This window comes from Echiichthys vipera, assembly GCF_963691815.1.
Source record: "Echiichthys vipera genome assembly, chromosome: 10".
Taxonomy (NCBI): Eukaryota; Metazoa; Chordata; class Actinopteri; order Perciformes; family Trachinidae; genus Echiichthys; species Echiichthys vipera.
The window spans coordinates 6,195,620-6,210,637 of NC_139835.1; the positions used below are offsets into that span (position 1 = coordinate 6,195,620).

The 15,018-nt window shown below is 44.2% G+C and overlaps 2 protein-coding genes across 2 annotated transcripts in view; one reads left to right on the forward strand and one right to left on the reverse strand.

Moving 5' to 3' along the window:
• Positions 1-277: 277 nt before the first annotated feature.
• Positions 278-7,149, forward strand: akap19 (A-kinase anchoring protein 19). The gene is made up of 2 exons (XM_083921298.1): positions 278-646; positions 1,469-7,149. Exon 2 carries the CDS (start codon positions 1,850-1,852, stop codon positions 2,123-2,125), a length of 276 nt encoding a protein of 91 aa, XP_083777424.1. The 5' UTR covers positions 278-646; positions 1,469-1,849; the 3' UTR covers positions 2,126-7,149.
• Positions 7,150-8,869: 1,720 nt separating this feature from the next.
• The window catches only part of hibch (3-hydroxyisobutyryl-CoA hydrolase), a 30,394-nt gene continuing 24,245 nt past the window's right edge, over positions 8,870-15,018 (reverse strand). The window contains exons 11-14 of the mRNA XM_083921744.1: positions 14,322-14,403; positions 12,370-12,489; positions 10,891-10,924; positions 8,870-10,643 (exon numbers count right to left, since the gene is read on the reverse strand). Coding sequence (XP_083777870.1) covers positions 10,528-10,643; positions 10,891-10,924; positions 12,370-12,489; positions 14,322-14,403 — 352 coding nt within the window. The 3' untranslated portion in view covers positions 8,870-10,527. The remainder of the gene's footprint in view (positions 10,644-10,890; positions 10,925-12,369; positions 12,490-14,321; positions 14,404-15,018) is intronic.

Sequence of the window (15,018 nt, forward strand, 5' to 3'; positions counted from 1 at the left end):
GGCACTTTAGCACACGTTTAGGCTCTAGAGGGCACTTTAGAACAACATTATTAACTGTTTCCTTACTATAAAGTGTTACGCATGTACCCGGTGCAGTGTTGCTCTGTGAGGCCGCCAGGGGTCAGTGTTGCAGCAGCCCGCGGCGGTGCGGAGCCGCTGTCAGTGCGCAGCGCCTGGATTTGCTCTCCTCCCGAGCAGAGAGAGCACCGCTGCAGCTCGGTGGTGACCGTGGAGGAGCGTGGCTGCGCTGGAGTCACTCCAGACAGCCCATTTCCTCTGTGCTCAGCCGAGGGCTGTGAAGGCAAGAGGGAGACCGTCTGCTCCACCTGCCTGGGATTTTCCCCTCCTCAGAGATTATTTTGAAGTCTGGCGGAGCTTCACCCAACAGTAACCGGCGAGCAGCAGCAGCAGCAGCAACTTGGAGATGATTTTGTTTCTTTGCTCTCAGTGACGTTCAAGTTGAAATCGCTCGGATGCTGATTGAGGAGCTGAGCAGAGGGCACGAGGACCGGCGCGACAGCAGATGATGTCCGGATTATTATTCTTTACTGGAACGACCTTGAGTTCATTCTTCTGTCGCCGGATGTCTGTTGTTTTCTAGTTGGAACGGAGAAAACCCTGACGCATTTGGCACTGTCTGTGAAAAGTACGTACAGCTCTACACGAGCACAGCACAATGTGTTGACATATTCATTTGAATCTCCTCTTTTCACTGGGGCTCAGAGCCGATCTGCACTGTGCTCTGTATACATATATACACAATAAATCAGTTATCAGGTTTAATCCAAATGTGTGTGCCAGCTAATGGATGCTCTCACACGTTGGTGCACATTAACAATAAGACGTGTTTACCACTGTTTAAGCTCATTCACATAATATCAGATCTGGCACACAGAGGATTTGTGACAGCTGAGATTCCTGTGTTGAGGGTGCCCCTCCAAATGTTTTACTCACAGGGAGACTCCCTGCTCTGCATTAATCATTCATGGCCTGGTGTTGTGTAGACCACAGCACAGCTTTGTGAATGGAGCACATGTTTGCTGTGCACCTTGGCCTGTAGTCCTGGAAAAGGAGCTGTCAGGGTGAATCAGACTGTGTGGCTCGCTTAGTGGAACAGAAGGGAGACACAGGCTTACAACAAAACAGCATCAGGGCACTCAAGCTGGAGACAGACGCCCCTGTGTCGTGCAAATCTAAATAGGCCGAGGGATTGAGTCATAAAACACTGTGAGGTGGGGGGGGGGGGGGGGGGGTGCAGAGGAGCGGGGCATGTTCAAAAACGAGCCTGCAGAGGTGAGGCACCGAAGGCCTTGACCTCGAGCTGGAGCCTGGGTCACGTAGTTGCCACAGCCAACCTGAAAATTGCTCACAACCCTTTCCTGGTTCTTCGTCTGCTACTTGTAGGCTGCCTCTGATGGAAAATAAATCACTGAAATTCTATCTCTTTCCACTCTCTTTCTCTCTGCAGTTGAGGAAGAGGATGAGTTGTAGGCCGAAAAGGAGTGGGGCTGACCGTTTCATCGCCACCACACCCACACAGGGATGGGCCTCCTAGCCGCTCGTCCCCCATCGCCCTCTAAATCACCTCCCTCTATTGTGTAATACTGTTCATCTCACATGTTGGCACTCAGACATGGATGAGAAGGGGAGTGGATGACAGAAGCACAAAGGTGACCGCAGCAGAGAGAAGCGGAGGGGAGGCACAGAGTTGCTTCTGGGATGGACTGAGGGCTGGCTTCCAGAATCAAAATGAAAACATCCAGTTAGAGATCTAACCAAAGACTCTTGCGTCTTACTGCCAGCGCACATCTCCCACTTTAAAATAAATCAATGCTACACCCTCCAGAGTATGGGGTGCGTCAAATCCAAGAGGTGCGTCTCTGCAGCCCAAAATGCGAACTCCACAGAGAAGATGGAAGGCAAAGCCAAGGGAGGGAGGGGCGAGAGAGCCTACTTGGTTCACTCAGAGGTGGATGCGGAGGAGAGCTCGCCTCAGGTCGACCCGGTGCTGCTGGAGTTCGCCCAGAGGCTGTCCGAGGAGATCGTGGCCCGGGCCGTGCAGCAGTGGATGGAGGTAGACCGCCGCTACAGCGACATCCCCTACATTGAATGTGACGTGCCGTGACACGGGAAGGGTTGCGACAGTGGAAAGGCCGGGCCGAGCCGAGACCGCCTTGACCTTGATACTGGAGGTTCTACACGTGACTGAACAGGGCCTCAATAGTCTCAAACAACTTCATTCAGAATCCTCCAAGCATCTACCTGCTGCGAGCAGGAATATGAATGAGCTGCCACTAATTCAGCTTTGACCTACTTTTGGATTGGATTACACTTGGATTGAACCGAAAAACCCTCCTCCAAAGTGACCAAAGCGCTCTGATCCCCTTCATGTTCCTATGATTATCTGTATCAGAGCTGGAGCGGCTTCAGCTGGATATCATCTTTCTTAGACCTTATTTGTCCCCTCTCCCAGTAGGTGTTGGCTCTGTGTGGCTGGACTCATAACGCAAAGCAAGAAATCCTATCAGATATTGCCTGGAATTGAAAGTCTACCCCGACCACTGATGCTGTCCCAGGGCCAAGATCCCCCTCTCTTACGGAGGAAGTTATTAATAGAGCCCCTCACTTGAAATCCCTCACTGGTATCATCAGGTCAGGGACACGCCCAGCTGTCCGGCTCCTTCTGGTCTGACAAAAAGCTCTCGGGCTGAAGTTCTCCCCTAATGCTCTCCCTGGAGAGCCTCTTCCTCAGCTCTGCTTCTCCCACTGCCATTAGGCAGACTCGGCCGCAGCCCTCCATCCAGCAGGCAGGGTCTGCAAAATCAGTACAGGAAATAATGTGTTTTCGGCTCTCCAGGATATTCTGTACACGCGAGAAGTCATCGTTTTGGGAACTTTGACATTAGGACCCAGAGCAATGGCGACCTGCCAAAACACCAGAAGGATTGACACACTTCTCAAAAAGGATTTGGCTCGTTAGCAGAGCTGGAGTTCAAAAGCGTGGCTTTCACTAAAATGTTGTAGACCTAGTTTCATTTGTTAACGTTGTGTTATTGTCCAGCGCATAACAGAGAAATACTGCCATCTGCCCTGAAGAGGACAACAGCACAAATATGCAAACCTCCAAACCCATGGCATTTTAATCCAGTCTATAAATGAATTCTTCAAATAGTGAGGTGCTGCTCCATAATAGAAAGCCACGGTTCTAACCAGGGGAGGGAGTAGATATATTTGGAATAGAGGTTGACATCGCCAAAGTCCTTAATGAATGTTTCTATGAGCCCAACACTTTTTTTTACTTTAGGATTTCTATCAGAGGGTATCGAGGGGTCGTGCAGCTGCAGATTTGTGCACAGGTAATCTAAATGATGTCATTGGGATTTGCCCAAATTTCAAGTAACATTGCCATGACGACACTTAAAACTGCCATGACAATAGTTCTGAATAGTGTCGTAGTAACTACCATAATAGTAGGAACCAGTAAGAATACTTTACACAAGCTGATAAGCCATATCAAACAGTGGCAGGGTACGTTTCTCTCCACTCGCCTTCTCCTCAGATGTTCTCTCTGTCATCTGAGGAGCCAGTCGTTAAAAAAAAAGCACTAAAACAGCGTGTAAACATGTTCTAGTACAAACACAAATAAGTATGAGCCTGAAAAAGAGTATAATAGGTCCCCTTTAAAGTGTAATTCCAGTGTAAAACATCCCATGGTCTTTTTCAGCACTTACAAATAAGCCATCGAGATAATTCTTTTTGGTATATAAACTATTAACAGAGAAATCCCGGAGAGGCGCTAACAGTTGGACGGTGATTAGCTCGGGGCAGTACGGTTAAGGAATTCAAACGTCTTTTTTAACCACTAATCCTGCTCAAAATAACAGCAAACCTCTGCAGCAGCATGAGAAGAGTCCCTACACAGAAAACAAAGCACCAACAACGTAGTTAGTGAACCCAGAGTTTATTAAAAGAGTGTTTTAAAGACTTACCTACTGGCCCCTGTACCAGCTCCTCTCATAGTAAAGTCCATTCAAGTGGATTACCAAAGTCAATCCCAAAGGAAGAAGCCCATTGGTGCTTTGTTTAGGAATCAGTCGCCTCTTCCAGTTTCTTCTGGGGACATGCTAAAAAAGTGTCCAGTACGGTTGGTGAGGGATGGGGAATCCTCCAGAACAGTCACAAAGTGTGTTGCAGTATTCAATGATTCCAGGCCACGTTGAAAAATGTCCCTCGGTTGGGTACATGGCACAGGCACATAAAAAATGCCCACACACCCCCACGTCCTCGGGTGACATTTCGGGGCTGCAGGGAAATTTGCTTTTCAAATTTTACTTTTCCAAACCTTTTACGTCTATTAAAACCTTTATCCAAAAGGCTCCTTCCTTTGGGATTGACTTTGGTAATCCACTTGAATGGACTTCACTATGAGAGGAGCTGGTACAGGGGCCAGTAGGTAAGTCTTTAAACACTCTTTTAATAAACTCTGGGTTCACTAACTACGTTATTGGTGCTTTATTTTCTGTGTAGGGACTCTTCTCATGCTGCTGCAGAGGTTTGGTGTTATTTTGAGCAGAATTAGTGGTTAAAAAAGACGCTTTAATGTCTTCACCGTACTGCCCCGAGCTAATCACTGATAGCCACGTCCGGCTGTTAGCCACTCTACAGGATTTCTCCGTCAATAGTTTATAAACGAAAAAAACAATCTCGATAACTTATTTGATGTATTTGCTGAAAAAGGCCATGGGGTGATTTTACGCTTTAAGTACTGACTTCAAATTATCCAGTAGCATTACAATACAGTTGATGTCTACAGTTAGTGACATTGTATTGGGAAGTCGGACCAGTACACATGTTTCACTGCTGTCTAACACCGCCCATTTTAGTGAAGAGCAGCATCACTCAGAAAGACCATGTTACAGAGTTTACAGGCTCTATTGTTTATGTGATGAGGGTGAGGGTTGATCAAAGGGCTGCTGACTGACACAGAGAGGAGAGAACACACGCACGCACGCACACACACGCATACACACGCATACACACACACACACGCACACACACACACACACACACACACACACACACACACACACACACACACACGTCACTCTATAAATCAAGTCCCAAAACATAACTTGCACTAATCTGTGTGGACAGATTAATCTGCTGGGGTCGTCCCAAACATGTTGTGAACACACTGAAGATTAGAGACGACACTGTTCTCCACACGCCACATTCCTGACTCTTAATCTGAAGCCATTTGTGTAAGTGCTTATAAATCGATAAAGGCTAATCTCCCTGTTGTGCTGAGCACTATCTTCTGTCAGTGTTGGGGTTTAAAAAAACAAAAGGCCTGTTTCAACAGCACAAGAAAGAGATGATGGCAGTGTGGAGAGTTCGGCCAGTTCTTTGAATTAAAGATCCACATGTTGCCATTAACACCAACACCAAACAGGGTGATGGCGATCTATATCCTAGGTTGTACGTCCAAGATGCTGCCATAATGTTAATGTCAGGCTTTACTGTGTATTTGAAATGTGATGTCATCGCTGAGAGGTTTCATTTAAACACATTTTGGTTTCACCCTTTGTTCAGTTTTTCCAACAGCGGTCCTGTGTCAGTCTGCAGGGATCAGATGGTTCTTCAGACAGCCATGAACAGACTCTATCTGCACCACTAAGAGTTCAATAACTGATCCAGTGTCAGAGCCTGTCTTCATTCAAACATCCCGATGCTCTTAACTGACTGGAAGGCTACCAGTGCTTCCTTTTAGAAACGGATCTGTTTTTAAAGGTCGCCCATTTTAAATTATTTAATAACAACAGGTGTTTCCACAGAGATAGGGGATGCTGCTAAATTGGCCTCCCACACTTTTAGTAGGATGTATTCAAGGATGGGCTCCCTGAGGTGCAGGGTCTGGAAGGCATGGTGCCCGTTGGTACGATTAAATTAGGGCTGCCACTAACGATTCTTTTCATTAGGGACTGATCTGTCGATTCAATTCTTGATTCAATTCATTCGCTCTACGAATGTCAGAAAATGACTCACTTTGAGATGTGGGAAATTTGTACAGGAGTTTTTCCACTATTTCCTGACATTTATACGAACAGTTAATGACAAATTGAATAGACAGATGAACTGATACTGGAAATACAGTGATTGTTAGTGGCAGCCCTAATTTAATCTGTACCAAAGGGCGCTATGCCTTCCAGACCGTGCACCCCAAGGACTCCATCATTCTCCATGAACCATTTGGTCTATAAAATGTCAGAAAATCGTGTAAAATGCCTTATAAAATACCCCACATTTCAAAGTGATCTATTTTGATGGCTTGTTTGGTTCAACCATTGTCTGGCATTTTATAAAGGGTTAATTAAGAATTTAACTGACAGGTAAATTGATATTGAAAACAATCGAAACCGTCAAAACCCCCAAGATTAATAGTTTAATATGATATGCCACAAAGAGAAGCAGCATGACATTTACAATAAATGTTGCCTGAAACAATGAATCGATCATGAGGAAAAGTTGCAGATACATTTTCTGTCACGTATTAATCGTTGCAGCTCTCGTTTAATTACGTTGCTCACTGGTTCTTTGGCAATGGTGACCTGCTAATCCTCAAATGAATCCTGCTACTTGGCAAAGTCAAGCAAGTACAGTCTTTATTAACACATAGGAATAGTTTTTAGGAAAATGGATAACCGTTCCTGTATTTGTTCACACGAGACGCTCTTCAAAGTCAAAGTTAGCTGATCCAGCAATGCCCAGATCCAGGACTCTTACACCCACAATGCCTCTGATGTATCAGTGTTTTCCAACGGTCAAAGTGACCCGTAGACTAAACGGCAGTCACAGTGGTGGAGCTGAACGAATAAAACAAGACGAGCTGACGTGACTTTAAAGTGAAACCCAAGTAGGAGGGTGAGCAGTGACAGGACCCACCTGCACTCTTTCCATGACTCGTCTGCTGCCAAATAAACAGAGAAATGGCCTCCGGGAAGCAGCTCTGTAAGATGATACGCTGGCCTGTGAATACATTGTGTGACTTTTTTTTAATGTTCCTGTAGTACTGCATTCATTTAACTTGCAACGTGTACAAATGGTATGTTTAAAAAATGAACTGCCAATAAATCAGATTTATGCCTTCTATCATTTTTGAAATGTTTTGCTCCTTCAGAACAACCTCACACAGGTGCCTTCGTAACAGTATTTTCAACAACTAAAAAGACAGCCAGGTGGTTGCTGCATCCTGTATGAGTGAACACACACACACACACACACACACACATTTAAAGTTCAGCTCCATAAAGAGCAAACAAAAGGATTTACAAGGAACTGCTGCTGGCCAGCGCCTGTTTGAAGAGCAAACAGCAGTAAAGCATAAGGGATTATCAGTGACGTGGGGAGAAATACTGTGTTCTCACGGTTTATGGCAGGTTATTGTCCACAGAGGCCACCCTGTGTGCCTGCTGAGCCACTGTGAAGAGAGCCTCAGAGTGCTGCTTGTACCAATCTGAGTCTAGAGATGGCTTTTTTGGCTTTTTGAAGGGAGCCGGATCTTGTTGATCCATTCCTTTCATAGAGCCGCTCAAAAGACTGGCTCATGTTTGTATGTATTTATTTTTAAGAAGCCAGCCTGGGGGTCACTCATTTTATCTGGGAAAGAATCACTTGGAGGAATGATTGGAAAAGATTCGGAACCCTTCAGACTTAAACTATATATACTATTGGTGGGAAATCTAATTTTGAATATGTGTACATATAAAAATTATGTAAGGCTTTATGAATTAAATTTTTTTAATGTTTTACTATTTTAAGTCCATGTAAAGTATGTCAAAATTCTGTTTAAAATTTGGGATTTCTGTTAAGTTTGTTTGGATTTGTGAATGAAGAATTTTCCCATGTAAAATAAATAGGTTCAAAATATACAGGTTTTTTTTACGATCGGTCATTCATGTCATAAAAAATATATCTTTTTTTCCTACAAATATATTTGAACTAGTCAGTGTTTTAAAAGACATTCCAGACCTAACCAAATAATTTAACACAAATATATAACTCAATATTTGGAAAAAAAATAAGCACCGCACGTGTGCAAAGGAGGAGCTCGTGTGCAGCATAAAAAAACAAAGAAAGGCTCGCAACTGCATCTCGGATCCCATCGTTCGTGTTGAAGAGACGTTCAACAGATTTGGTTCTTCATAAACATCACGACTCTACTTGAGGCCTAAGTACCAGCAGCCCAGATTATAAGAGACTACTGCTGAAATGAGACGGAGTCAGACTGAATGTGAAGCAGGTAGAAAATAAAGCAGACATGAGGGAAAGGTGTTCCATATCATAAAAACAGTCTGAAACCTGCTTTGTGTGTTATTTGTGAGCCTGTAGAACTCTCAGATCAACAGCTTTGACATTTATTTTGAACAGACTGCTATCTTTTAGACAATTATACCAGTCACATAAAATATGCAGCCGTTGATCATCCAACATGCAACTACATGAATGTTTACTTTATAGCAGCAGCTCGGTGCTCACATGCTGATAAAGACCACTTTATACGCAGATCGTAAAAGATCTGGCCCTCAATAAATGTTTTTCTTTAAACGTACAGTTGAGACTTGGGAGGAAGCTTATTAGGAACTAGCAAAGAAACTAATCAAGGCAGCATCGGACCAGCCACTCCTGTGTCCTGTGAGGTAAAAGGAGTCTGGTGGCTTTGAAGAGAGGATAGATAACGGCTTCAGTTCCCCATCGGAAAGGGGCAGTCAGACTGAAAAGTAAAGCATTGAAGTTTGAATATGTAGAATCTTTATTAAAAGCTATATCTAAAATAATAATAATACACCCACAGGGCGTTTTGAGGGGTACAGAATGTAATCCATAAAAAAATGAATTTAATCTGAATTAATATTTAAAAAAATGTTTAGACAGGTTTGACAATGACTTTCTGTCCCGTTGTGTTTCCATGGTAGCAGCCAATAGCGTCGGGCGTTGCTGGTTGCCTGGGCTGTCTGTTGTTGGGTGCAGCTACTGTAGGGTGGCACTGCGTGAAATGTAGTTTGCCAATCCTGCAGCTGCTTCGGAGCCTCAGTGAAGGAGGCCTTATTTGTCCCAGCAGCTGAGTGAGCGGAGACGGTCAAAAACCAGAGTCACTATAGGCCGAGCATTCACTCCATGGACTGAGAGAAAGGAGAGAAACGGCATTAAAACGCACGCCCAAATGGCTACGGTACTTACTACTTACTTACTTTACTTAGCTGTAACAGCTAACGCTAACGGCTAACAGTAACTGTCAGTAAAACTCTGCAAAACTTGTTTTTAATGTGTGATTTGCTGGAGGGGATGAGTTCAAACAGGCTCAAACAGACTCCGGTCTCCTGTAGACTACTGGACCGGGTCTGACTCCAGACCTGGCAACAAGACTGCTGGAGTTGTTTTTTTTTGTTGCGACTACAACCTTGAGACACTAGATGGGGGTGTTCTTCTCATTCTCCAATATTATTCAACCTTTAATTTGCTAAATATAGCAAACAGCGCCGCTGGCCGCGGTCACATCGGTACATTTCTTTGCTTCAGTGTCAGTACTCCTGCCTGCTTCTCCAAACTGGGGCCGCAGGTAGGCTGACTATAGAGAAGCACCTCATACAACCACACTTAACAAAAAAAATCCAAACCATCCCTTTCACACGAGAGAAGTTTCCTCACTCACCAAGAACAAACAACATCTTGTATTACCTCACCAACTCTGTTTATTGCCCTCTGTTCTGGCACCGATGCTTAATCTGACTGGTTGATGTAAACACACCATGTCAATGTAACAATCATGTAAATGTATTAAGAACCAGTGTTAAAGTACTTCTAAATCTGCATTGGAGTGTGTCTGTGGAGAGAATAACTGTTTAATCTTTGTTACATCTAATACAGTACACCACACTGAAAAGACAAATACTGGGAAACTACAGAAATACAGACAACACATTATCAGGATCAGAATAAGTGACCACACTGCAGAGATACAGATGATGTCGATCCGTGTCACATCAACAAACACCCACAGGAAATGTAATAAAGCACTCAGTGGTGAGATCAGCTTCTCCTCCCCATGTCCTTGTGTTATTGCTGCTGTGCAGAGAATTCCTTGCATTTGCAGCAGAAGAGAGTCAGTGCTTAAAAAAAAACCACTCCACTTCTACTGCAGAGCAGGTTTACACGAAACATTTTTCAAGTGTGACACACAGGGCAACTGTTAGCTCTCTCCTCTGCTACTATTTTAGATTTCTAGCTGTGCACATGAATCAGACTGCAGAGGAGCATCCTGGATTTTCCTGTACAATGTCACCTCAATATGAAACAGTATAGAGTCAAACTATCAGTCTAATGTATTGAATGTACCTGTCATAAAATAACAGACTCTCTCATCCTCAGCAGTACAGTCCTCTCACATGACTGACCATAAAGGGCTGTGGGGAGCGGAGGCTTGGCGAAGGCTTAGAGTGTGTGTGTGTGTGTGTTTGAAGGTGGGAAGCTTCAGAAAGTGAGGTCTTTCTCTCCCAGCGAGGCGAAGCACTTCTCCACGCTCTGCTCAGACACCTCCTCCAGTGTTGACGGGTTCCACTTGGGATTCTGGTCTTTGTCCACGAGCACTGAAAAACATCCAGAAAATTACAACACAGAAGGGGAATTTCATGATGTGACTGAGATGATGTCATTCAAAGATGAAAACTATTATTTATACATCCTTTAATAACGTTAAGAACCAACACTACCATCGTTTTTATTATTCTTAAGGTCTTTGCAGCTCTCTGTGTGATCCATATAACCTATGCTACATCATTAAAATTCGTATCCACCATTTTCCACTTTTGTTGGCCGTGCGCTTGAGTGACTTACCGGCTCGTACGCCTTCATAAAAGTCACAGCCCCTCTGCAAAACAACAAAACAATCGCGTGAGATAAAATCCTTCTTGATTTTACTCTTAAAGTGAAATTCCAGCGTACAATCATCCCAGGGTCTTTTTTGGCAAATACACTCATCAAATAAGACATAGAGACATTTTTTTTGTGTATTAACGGTGATATGCCAGGGGAAAGCTAAAAGCCAAATGTGGCTAACACTGACTAAAACGTCTTTTTTAACCACTAATACTGCTCAAAATAACAGCAAACCTCTGCAGCAGCATGAGAAGAGTCCCTACACATTAACGGAAGCACCAACAACGTACTTAGTGAACCCAGAGTTTATTAAAAGAGTGTTTTAAAGACTTACCTACTGGCCCCTGTACCAGCTTCTCTCATAGTAAAGTCCATTTAAGCAGATTACCAAAGTCAATCCAAAAGGAAGGAGCCCATTGGTGCTTTGTTTTATGTGCAGGGACTCTTCTCATGCTGCTGCAGAGGTTTGCTGTTATTTTTTAAGCAGTATTAGTGGTTAAAAAAGACGTTTGAATGCCTTCACCGTACTGCCCCGAGCTAATCACTATTAGCTGCATTCAGCTGTTGGCGACTCTACCGGATATCTCCGTTAATAGTTGATACACGAAAAAAAAAAAAACTGTCTCAATGGCTTATTTGATGAATGTATTTGCCGAAAAAGACCCCTGGATGATTTTACGCCGGAATTTCACTTTAACTTATCAAGTCATAGCTGAACTGAAACATCTGTGGCAGATGATGAAGATAATACTGACATTTGAACTTCTAAGATAGATGCAAGTGAATAATAAGTTAAAGGTTTAGTTTGGATATTTTGAAGTGTGGTTGTATGAGGTATGTATTCATAGCCAGTGTGTTGCCTACGGTAGATGATGGTTAGCATACGCTAATTTATTTAGAATATCTTCACAGCTTCACTTGCTGTCAGACAACGCTGTTTGAGCGTACACAGGGAACTGAAGTTGCAATCTATGCTCTCTTCAAAGCCACCAGACTCTATTGACAAGAACAGTATTTTTGAGTTGGTGGTCTACAGTGGCCTCCATCGATTAAAACACCAAAGTCACACAATAACACAAACTAAAGACCAGCAACTCTTTCTGTTCTGTGATGTCAAATGACTCTGGTGGTTTTGATGAGTTGTTCTTAAGTGGTATATGTCTTAGCTTCCGTGTCTGTCCTCCTGTCTGCTCTTCCAAACCAGGGACGTGCCAGCGATCATCTACTGTAGGTCATACACTGACTATGGATAAGTACCTCATACAACCACACTTTCAAAATATCAGTGCTATCTGTTTAATATGTGATAAGAGTGCAATGGGTTTGCCAATCCTCCGATTCCTTTCCCATTGAGATTACTACAAGTGTGAAAAGTATGAAGATGAAGCTGGGTGTTGATAACGTCTCTGTCAATCGAGGCTCCGGTTAGAGTTTTACCATGCAGGCCTGGCTCAGTCGATACTCCATCACCAACACGTCCTGCAGGCTCAGATTTGCACCCGCCTGCAGCTGCTTAAAGGTGATTTTCATGGATGTGGGAGACATCCTGGACAGCACCTGGAAGAGGAGACACAGGGAAGTCTTCTGGATGAGAGACTTCACACAGAAAGGTGCTGATGGACTGCTTCAGTTGCTTTTAGATTTAAGAAAAAACTAAATAAAATCAAGGGGGGTAATATGCACAGCAACATATAACTAAGGACAGAGATGGTTATGAATGTTTAATGTGTGGGGCGGGACAGTGCGTCAGTGGTGTAGTAGTAACTGAGGAAGTGGGTGTATAATAAATATTTGATGCCTGAGCTGAGCCGACCCCCCACCCGCTCTCAGATCAGTCTGAGAGGATGCTGGAAATGTTTACATGTTTGTTGAATGACAGCAGAATGACAGCAGTCTGGCAATATTTAAAAAAGTTCTTCAATATGAACACATTTCAAATATTACAAATCATGAACAGATAATAACAGCTGACTGATGGTACAGTATTATTAATCTTGGAGAGGGACATTGAGGACATGGGTGGGGTAGATGAGGGAGGGGGTCTAACCTAATCTGGGGCATGTGCACTGTTACATAAGGTCATACGCCTTCCTTCCCAGGTTTGATCTCATTGGACCGTCTGAGTGGAAATGACGTGACAAGAGAGATAAGAGTCACATCCATGAAGAGTCTGTTTTGGAATCAAGGAGGGAAATTGTGGAATGAAGCCAATGTGATCTGCTAAGAGCTCTGAAATCTCACAGGAGGGGTTCTGGTCCGGCCAAGAAGACAAAGACTAACCCCATTAAGTGCTTAAACTGAGGTAACCACTAATTAATAACTAACTAAAGCCAGATAAGGCTCTGGCTCCACCCCAGCACTGCCAGTGGGATTCATCTGATGCTGGGGTAACAGCAGTTTTGTAAAATCATCCTCATAACCACTAGGGGTATCCCTGACTAAAATATTCATAGTCAAATCCGATTTGTCACGTCTTTCCTATACTCGACTAATCGTCAAATCAGTTTTTGTTTTTTTTGCTCATGAAAAACCCTCTGATCCGGGGTGGAGAGCCATGGACACACACATACACATGAAGCAGACAGCGGCGGCTGCACGTGAGTCCAGCGCTGCACGGTCACGCGTGTCAGGCAGAGGGTTACTGAGAGATGTGATATAGGAGCATCTTCTTAAAGGTATTTGTTGTTAGAACATAAATTTGTTTTGTCGGTATCTTTCTTTGACAACAGCTGATTTAGCAGATTTAGAACTGTAGTTTCTCTTTCACGGCGCTGTGTCAGACTGTGTCGGATTGAACGTCCATGATAAAAAACAACAAATGGGCAAATATTCAAATTAAATGATACTGATGATTAATCAGTAGCAGACTGTTGCATTTCTGGTGCCCAGATAGATTTAAAGCCCAGCCAAGATGCACTCTGACGGTGCTGGATCCTGGATAAAACAACTTAGTCTACGATGGGGAGGGGGGTATTCCCGCAAGGAGATAGATTAAAAGCACATTTCACATTTTTAGCAACACTATTTATTAATAAGCTTATATTTATAACCAAATGGGCTATTTATCATGGTTTATTGGGAGAAACCAATCATCTATATGTAAAATCATTCATCATTCATTCAGCACCCCCAGAGCCAGAATGGAATAATCCATTTTTTAATAACCACATTTTGCGACAATTTGACTGTGAGATTGCCAGTCCAAGCAGGCTCCTCGGATCGAATCGTTGAATAGTCGACTATTTGGGGTCACCCCTAATAAACACAACATACAGTGAGTGCACATGTGTTCAGGACAGGTGATGGCAGAAACCAGTGTTGCTGCCCTCATCTGGAGGTTAAACTAATTATTTCAGTGACTGTGATAAAGCAGCAGGTCGGGATCATACCTGAGCTTGTTTGTTAGCGAACTCTGAGCCATCTGCCTTCAGATTCTGCACGATGCCCTCCACACTGCTGGAGCTGAACAGCCTGAGGGGAGAGAGGGACCAACATGGACTCATGTTTTCAGAAGATCACTCATTTCAACTGCAATCCCCCAGCATCTGGTGAGCAAACTGGCCCCCCTTGGACTCAACACCCCCCTTTGCAACTGGCTGCTAGATTTCCTCACAGACAGGCCCCAGTCTGTGCGGGTCGGCAGAAACACCTCCAGCATCATCTCCCTCAGCACAGGCTCCCCCCAGGGCTGTGTCCTGAGCCCACTGCTCTTCACCCTGATGACCCATGACTGCCGTGCCAGGTTCAGCACGAACCACATCATTAAGTATGCGGACGACACGACAGTGGTGGGCCTCATCAGGGACAACGACGAACTGGCCTACAGAGAGGAGGTGAAACATCTGGTGGACTGGTGTGACATGAACAATTTGATCCTGAATGTCAACAAAACAAAAGAGATCGTCGTTGACTTCAGGAAAAAACAGCCCAGTCACACCCCCCTCCTCATCAATAACGCCGCAGTGGAGCGGGTCAGTAGCACCAGATTCCTGGGGGTGCAGATTACCGACACTTTGACCTGGTCCCTTCACACCTCTGCTCTCGTGAAGAGAGCACAGCAGCGTCTGCACTTTCTGCGTCGGATGA

Bases quoted from the DNA above. Each gene is read 5' to 3' on its own strand.
- akap19 (XM_083921298.1), top strand. From the start codon at position 1,850: ATGGGGTGCGTCAAATCCAAGAGGTGCGTCTCTGCAGCCCAAAATGCG.